Here is an 8,751-nt window from a genome sequence, read left to right on the forward strand (position 1 = left end):
CTTTCACGGTACCAGGTTTTGTGATAATTAATGAGGTTATAGTATTAACAATGGTAGTGGGCAGGGAACTATTCACAGCAAACAGTCATAGATAGCACAGATATGTTGGTATTGACCATCTAATTGTGCTATAATAAAATTATTTGTCTCCATTTCACCCACAGCAAGCTGAAACTGCTTGATGAATTTTTGTGTTGCATTCTTCCATTAAAAGTGTTCCACAATGGCCACCATAAGGTCCATTACAGAATGTCCTAGGAGTTGGGGATATTTTCTCACTGGTTTATGGACAATCCCATTCGTGACGTCAGATTTGTGGCCATTTATGCTTTTGCATAGAGACTTGTCATGTGTGTCCTATTTAGAATGCAGAAGAGCATTGTTGGCATAAATCACACCTACCTCAGCTACGTATGTGTTAATTATGTTTCCCTGGCAAATAACTTCTATCTCGGCCTCAGTTTACCTTATGAAAAAGAAATTATAATATTGACCAACTGCAAAGGATTGCTGCGAGGGTGAACATGATAAATGTAATAAAAACTTGTACATCAAAAGTGTTTCATATAAATAACAGCAAGAAGCTAAGGGATTTTTTCTTAGTGCAGATTTCACAAACGTTGCACCTGTCCACATAATTCTTGATTTTTTTCTAAATTACTTGTAAAAGGTTACAACTCCTCCGAAGATTAAACCTATTCCTACAAAGGATCAGGAAGACTCTGTTGACAGTCTTCGCAGGAGAAGCAGAACTATTTCCCATTCAGTAAGTGTACTGTTTCTTCGTGCAGCATGCTGTTATGTCTAAGAATGTAAGATGCATGGAGGGAGTTTCTGGATTTTAAATTTCAGGCAATACAATTGAATCTGCTTAAATTTAAATAATTCACCTTCTGAACTGACACATCTGTTTGGCTACTTCTCGGTCAATTAGCTGTGGATAGTTTGTTTTGCAAAAATGAAATTAAGCTTGGGACAAATTATGAAGTGCAAAAAGCAAAAACAGTAAACTAAATGGTTATAGCATTCTTTGTTCATCACCGTGAACCTTCAAAGTCTACAAGCCAGGATGGGGGAGGAATCCAGTTAACTTTGCATTTATAGGCAAACCTCCCCAATTCGCCCTTTCCAAAACAATATGTGGACAAAGCACAGCCACCCTTTGAAATTTGCCCTTCTCTGAATTTTGAAAGGCAGTTTTCCATCAAGTAATATGTACAAAAATGCAAATACTAAAGTGTGCATATATATTTGTGAAAATAACATACAGAAAATAGTCATAGTGGGGAAAATTTGCTTTGCAAAGATGTATCTGTTGGGGGAAATTGCATACAAATATGTGTATTTTGGGAGAAATTTGCACTAAAATGCTGATTGATTTTTACAAGGATTTTTTTTTTTGAGGGGTGTCCACAATGATGTGGAAATGTGGAGATCTGAACTTAAGAGTGAAAAAATTAGAAATCGAAAGAAACTGAAATAGACAGATTAGCCCATCCCTCCCTCCAAGTAATTCCCCCCCCCCTGAAATGCTGGCAAAGAAGTATACGTAGGAGTGTATTGTCAGAGGAAAATTTTGGAGTGTAAGAAAGTAGACATATTCTAATGCTGCTCTTCTCGTCTGCCAAATTAGAAGTTGTCTGATAGAGCCCCATTAGCAGTGTGGTGGAGCAGAGAAGAGACGACCCCTTTTTTCCTGCAAGGCAAGCTGAAACCATAAAGCAAGGAAGGCTGACTCTTGTGCCTTTAAGTAGTACTAGTTCAGCATTAGCTGTAGGGAAACTACTTACTGTTGCTGAACCTTTCTAGTTGTTTGGAAACCCACAAACCTCTAATATGTGCTTGTAGTCAAGCTGCTCCCACTTGCCCTATAGTTCCCTCCAGTCAGCCTCCTTAAACTAAATCCTAGCCTCCTTCCTTTAAAAACACATGTGTCTTTTGCAAGATCTGGACCAAAAGCAAGCAAAGCAATTTAACAAGAGGGCTGCACAAGAATAACAGAAGGTGGGGAGAGAGATTGGGTCTTCTGATTGTAATAGACTCATGTGTGCTGGTACCCCCTTTGATATTCAGGATCTTGTGCAAAGATCGGTATAATGCTCGCATACTATTTGGGTTACTTTGCCTTAAAATGGGCATAAGTAAGCATTTGCTCTGCTCTTTCTCTTACAGCCATCGCGTATCATCGCTGCAAAAGCTGCAAAAGCTGCAAAAACCCTTCAGGCCCCTCCTTTCTAACCTCCTCTAATGCCAATCCAAGTATGAAAACCATGAAACAGGAAGATGTGTTGCAACGAACATCGGTGAAAATAAAATCGTGATAACACAAAGGGAAAGATCTCTGGATTTTTGTATCTGAAACACTAGGCATGCACAAGCCTACAGACATCATTTTCAGCAGTTTCTTTTCCCATTGTTAATATCATTGCCATTCTCCAACAGAGGAATTTTTAAGTGAGACTCCAGCACACTATATCTGAACTAGAACTAATAACTAAATTTAATACTGTTTATTTGGGCTTGGATGGAGACAGCAGTTTCCTGTTCCACCTCAGGTGTTGATTTAATGAGCAGTGCTAAAATGATTGTGTTTTCACTAGTTACTGCTGTTGGGAATAATTCCTGTGTTTGTTGGTGTAAATTTAGGCTTGAGCTGAATTGTTACAGACTGTGCTTTTTGCATGTCTTTGCCATTTTTGCCCCAATGTTTGCAGTTTTTCCTGTCCTCTGTACACTCACACCAGCCAGCTGAGGATAATGTGCCTCTGATGAACTGTACTCTGGTCCATGAAAACTTATATGCCATAATAAATTTACTAGTCCTTAAGTTGCTGTAAGGCTCTGTTGGTTTTGCTGCAAAAGGCTAAGATTACCCCTCTGGATCATGTTGAAAACTTTTTTAAAAAAATAGCTTTTCTTTTATTAATACCAGAAAATATCCAACATAAGCACAGATTAAGTATCAGTTAATCCTGCCAATGGGGACACGGGTGGCGCTGTGGTTGAAACCACTGAGCCTAGGGCTTACTGATCGGAAGGTCGGTGGTTCGAATCTCTGCGACCGTTGCTTGATCCCAGCTCCTGCCAACCTAGCAGTTTGAAAGCACGTCAAAGTGCAAGTAGATAAATAGGTACCGCTCCGGCGGGAAGGTAAATGGCGTTATCGTGCACTGCTCTGGTTTCACCAGAAGCGGCTTAGTCATGCTGGCCCGGAAAAACTGTCTACGGACCAATGTCTCCCTCAGCCAATAAAGCAAGATGAGTGCCGAAACCCCAGAGTCGTTCGTGACTGGACTTAACTGTCAGGGTTCCTTTACCTAATCCTGCCGATGAGGCACTGGCAGGGGAGGGAAGTCACATTCTCAAACTAGCTTATATCCAAGTACAGTAGGCCCACATACTTTATATTATGAGTGCAATAAGATTAGTCTGTCATATAGAATAGCCGAGTAAGCCAGTCTTCCTGGCACTGAGAGAGAACCCAACATACAGAAATATTTCTGAGAAAACGAGCCTGTGTTATATCCCTTCCAAATACATGAACCAAATGGGGACTCGGGGAAAATCTTTTAACTTCCCATGAAAACTAGCTGTGACAAGGTAGATAAACCAGTTTCCTTCCTTGAAATAAGAAGAGGGATGCAAGTCCACTCACATTACTCCCTGGGAGCAACCCAGAGGAACAATCTGCCCATGATGCACTCATTCAAGATGGGCACCTACTTACTAAGGACACTGGAACATGGGTTGGGGCTCTTGTCTTCTGTCCCAGACCCTGCTCCAAGTGAGTCCTGCTACAGGTGGGTCACCCTCTCTCTACTCTTGCTTTCCCCCAACTTGGTGCACTTCAGATGTTTTGAACTGCAACTTCCAACAGGCCCAGCCATTATGGTCAATACGCAGGGTGATGGGAATTGTAGTCCAAATTATATGGAGGTTGGAAAAAGCTGCCCTGCCCAGTCTAAGGATGGACTTCTTGCTACTTATCACTGTAAATGTTTTACAAAATGTAATGTTTTATCAGTCATGAATATTTTAATATTGCTGATCCATGTTTAAGGGATTCTTGTCTTAATATTATCCTAATGCGTAATTTGTTAAGAAACATCTGTCAACTGATTGATTTACATAGGTATCCATGCCTCCCTTTTCAAGGCAAAAAAAGTCTTCACAGAGTGGCTATAAAGTAAGCAGGGGTAAAAATTATGTGACCCAACCATCTACAAGTCACCTACAATAGCTGTGCAAACTTCAGTGTAATGCTGTTGTTTTAAGTGTGACCAGACTGGTTTAAATGCTTTTCGGATTGCGCCTCTGGTACTAGCTGATAAACCTGTGTGTAGGAATGTCATGTCAAAATGCTTTATGCAACACCTCAGAATTTTGTTGAGTGCTGGCTAAGATGTGTTAGCCCACACATTTCAAGTGCACAGCCTTATTCTGTGCGTGAACTGGCTCTCAGATGAATGCATGAAGTCCTCAGCACCACTTAAGCATCCATTAAAGGTCTCCCAGGTATGTTCTGACCTTGCTTGACACAACTGTTGTGGCACTCTGTGATTACATTTTAGATTTCATCTTCCTATGGAGAGAGAAAACAGAACCTAATGGGACTTAATTGCTTAAGGTCATTTTTATAAAAGTTAACTTCAAATGGAGAGTGTGTTGTTATGTGCATTGATTCCATAATACTTTTCTACACACAGAAGACTCTTGGCTGTGTTTTCCAGGGTTTTGTAACCTTGAAAATGCCAACTTTTGTTCCTTCCTCATGTCTTGTTTTTATAATACTGTTCCGCTGCTTTTATGTTTGTGTTTTTTGTACACTGCCTTGAGAGATTTTAGAAATCTTAGACATTTTAGAGGTTTAGAAATTCATTTATTTCATAAAATTTATACAGCACTTGACTGTTAAAAAAAAACCTCAAAGAAAAACAAGTAAAATTCACACCAGTACTTTCAAACATGCAAAAGTTAGAATACTGAAAACAGATTATAATTACCTGAACTTTTGAAGCATCTGGGTACGCTTGTCTAAACAACAATATTTTTAGCAAATAGCAGGTGTTGAAAAGAGTACAGTGAAGGTGCCTGCTTGATCTCAACAACGGCAGGGAGTTCCAAAGTGCAGGTGCTGCCACACTAAGCAATCAGATTCTTACAATGGGTATTACTGTAACAGCTATTATGTGGCACCTGTGGTAGTGCCAATTCTGTCGATCGAAGCAGTCGAGTGAGCGCATGTGCGGTAAGGCGATCTCATAGGTCTCATAGAAATGCTTTTAAATAAATAAATAATGTTGACTTAGGCTGTGTGTATACACTTCTGAATACTCTGGGCATACACAGGACATTAGTCACAATCTGTATCTATTCTGTATCCTGATATTTCTTATGAAATACTGCATTTTGATGCATTTCTCCCCCAATCCAGTTTTGGTTTGAATCAGGAAGAAGAATGACCCACCCAGGCAGGCAGGCAGGCAGGCAGACATACACACCCCCTAGTAAAACAAGACAAATAATTTTAATAAAAAACAGCACCAGCCCTTTCATTCAAAGCAGTCAGTTCCCCTGCTGGAACAAGAAATTCTTCACCTGCTGGAGGAAGGACAAAAATGAGGGTGCCAGTCTAGCTTCTCGGGGGGGGGGGGGGGTCCAAAATCTAGGGTTTATTGTTTTAAGTAATTTGGGGTTGCACTGGCAAAAAAGACCAATAAGTATAAAAAATAATAATAATCTGCACAGCCCTGTTTTCTTTGGTAATAGGTACAGTCCTGCAAAACAGCTGACCTCCTAGGTTCAGACTTTTATCCCTGCTGTCATAGCTGCATAAAGCTTCCTAATCAAGTAACTGCCTCTCATTCTTTGTGTTCCATAATTTCAGCTGCTGCTGCTTTCTATTAATCCTGTCAAAGGCAGCAAGAAGGTCACCAAAAGCCACATACAGAGGTCGATTTTGGAGCAGTGCATTTTAACGAGGCCAGATAACTCCACACCACCCTCAACACACAAAGAGAAATTGCATTCCAGTAAAAGAAACTCGGTCACCCCCACTGACTTGGCTTGCTTTGCCTTTCTGAAATTTATTATTTGGCACAGCCATTAAAAGCTTTCCATGTTCTTCTCCCTACATCAGAAATGGCTTCTGCAACTCTGCCCTTTGCTCCTGTTCTCAGCAGGGAAATCGTACGGCAAATTGTGGCCAATTGATCAAAAGTCCCAAGTATGAAGTAGGGCTTCAGCAGTTCTTGGGTTTAAAAACAATGAAAAAAGAGGGTGTAAGAGGGCTTAAGCTGTACTTATGTCAGAGGTGGGGAAGCTTTTTCAGCTGCGGACCACATTTACTCTTGGCAATCACCCCAAGGTATGGCAAAAAAAAGTGTGTCCACGCCATACTCTCACATACCACACACTACACAACAAGCCCACACTACACTCCCTCTTCAGCTGGGAGAATTCACCAGGAGTGGATTTTGCCGCTGGTGGTTGTCAAGCACTCAGGAAAGGCCAGAGTCCTCAACTGCATACAGTATTATGGTATGGTAATTATAATGATCTTTGCAGGCCAGTGTCAGCAACCTCTAAGCTTCTTTGCAACCAATTAAAAGCCCATACGTTTTGTCAATTTGCGTACTTTTCCCTTGGCACATCCCTGTTTCACAATCTTTCAAGCATTACAGCAATACATTGATTTTAAACGGTAGGCAGCATTTGACTAAGCTGCAGATTTCAATTGATGCTCTTAACACTGCAAAAGCTGCAGGTGAGGTGTGAAAAACAGTATCTATATTTGAACCACCATATTTGCATATTTGCTGCGGGACATCTTGTGCACTTTACATCACTGGTAAAGAAGTGACAAATGTGAATATATTTTTGTCCTTCGAGTGGGTTTGTTAATTTACACCTACTAGAAAAAGAAAACGTTTTGCATATGAGTGACGGTAATATGAAGAAGCCCACAGATGAAGAATGGAAAAAACAGTGAGTTCTCTGTTTTCTCACAAATCTGTGAGTTGTATAAAATCTCACTACAAGTTAAGCACCCAAAACATTAAAGTGGCCGAGGAATGATTTGTTAAATTACCGACCCCATCTAACAAAAATAATGACCAGACTAGCCAAGTTAGGATGATGAGGTCTGACCAATCTATGACAAGTTATTGTAAAGCTGCATACATATTCAGTGGCTTGCAGGCCTATGCTCAGTGGAGCTTCTTTGCAAGTAAACATTCATTGTATCAGGCCATATTTGAACCAAGAAGCAAATTACCTTTGGAATGAATACATGCAAGCTATTTATTATACTGAAGCTGTAACATGTAAGAGTCCACACTTAAAAGAATGAGTACAATGTGGTTCAGAGTTGATATTATTTTTTGTATCTTTATTTTAGATCTTATGATGATTTACGTGATATTATTTTTTGTATCTTTATTTTATTGCCATTTACGTGGCAACAGTTAAATTTGGTTGTGTACTTTTTGATGGTTTGCTTATTCTTTATGACTACTTGAACTTTGGAAAGGCCAAACCCTCCAAATGTCCCTATTTTCCAGGGGCAGTTCCGGATTTATAGAAGCCATCCTGGTTCCTCATTTGATCCCGGAATGTCCCGCTTTTCCATAGAACATCCCTATTTTCATAAGAGAAATACTGGAGGGTATGGAGTCATCCAACCGCTGAGCCATCTGAAGACAATCCTGTATAGGGAAGTTGTTTTTAATGTTAAATGTTTTAAAATATGTTGTAATCTACCCAGAATAGCGGGGGGGGGGGGCAACCCAGTCAGATAGATAGGGTATTACCGTATTATTATTATTATTATTATTATTATTATTATTATTAAATACGGTGTCCCTATTTTCATTGGAGAAATGTTGGAGGGTATGAAAGGCGGCATGCAAATAAATAAAAAATAAATAACGGAGAGGGAATGGAACGAAACAGCCCTGTCCACCACGAATTTGCCCTCCTCAGCGAGCAGGGTGCATTAACTACATTGCCCAGCATGCGCGAGGTTATCTTCGGGAAAACTGGGGCACGCTCCTGGCGGCCGCGTTGCATGCCGGGCGATGTAGTCGAGAGGAGGCGCCTTCGCTTCCTCGGAGGGAGGGAGAGAAGAGAGAGCGGCAGTGCGCATGCGAGGAGGAGGAGGAGGAGGAGGCGGGGCCCGGAGGCTGGGAAGGCGCGCGGGGCTTGAAAATCGCTTTTACGGTTTCCCGCGCTGCGTAGCCGGCGCTCTTCTTGCTTAGTGGACGGAGCCGGTCCGGTCCGCCGTCGCTGTCGACGGGCTCTTTCTTCTCCGTGCTGAAGGTACCGGGGCCGGAATAGGCAGGTTCTTGGCGGCGGCGGCCGCAGGGTGGGTCGGCTGTACATTTCTAAACTCCCCACGAGGGTCGGGTGGGCGAGCCTAATTCGTATCGTTTTCAGAGGGATACCCTGCCAATGGGTCGTGGAGTGGGTGCGTGCGCTGAATCCAATATACTTTCCTTTTCTGAGAAAAGCAAATGCACGACCTTGGCTCCCCCACTCCGCACACAAAGGATAGTGTGTTTTGTTTTGTTTTGGCCCCGAACACGAATGCACAGACTTCAAGCTTGCCGAATCTACTTCGATTATTATTATTATTATTATTATTAATATTTTATTAGAACCCGGAGAGCTGCCAACCGAAACCTATTGCAAAAGACATAACATATACAGTACTGTATATGCATGCAACTCTGAACCCAATGATTTGTTTTG

General features: G+C 41.4%; 1 protein-coding gene across 1 annotated transcript in view; it reads left to right on the forward strand.

Moving 5' to 3' along the window:
- WDR64 (WD repeat domain 64) overlaps positions 1-2,238 on the forward strand; it is a 67,763-nt gene extending 65,525 nt beyond the window's left edge. The window contains exons 26-27 of the mRNA XM_033145436.1: positions 671-766; positions 2,173-2,238. Of these exons, the coding sequence (XP_033001327.1) occupies positions 671-766; positions 2,173-2,238 (162 nt within the window). The remainder of the gene's footprint in view (positions 1-670; positions 767-2,172) is intronic.
- The last annotated feature ends 6,513 nt before the right edge of the window (positions 2,239-8,751 follow it).

This window comes from Lacerta agilis, chromosome 3 (genome assembly GCF_009819535.1).
Source record: "Lacerta agilis isolate rLacAgi1 chromosome 3, rLacAgi1.pri, whole genome shotgun sequence".
Lineage (NCBI taxonomy): Eukaryota > Metazoa > Chordata > Lepidosauria > Squamata > Lacertidae > Lacerta > Lacerta agilis.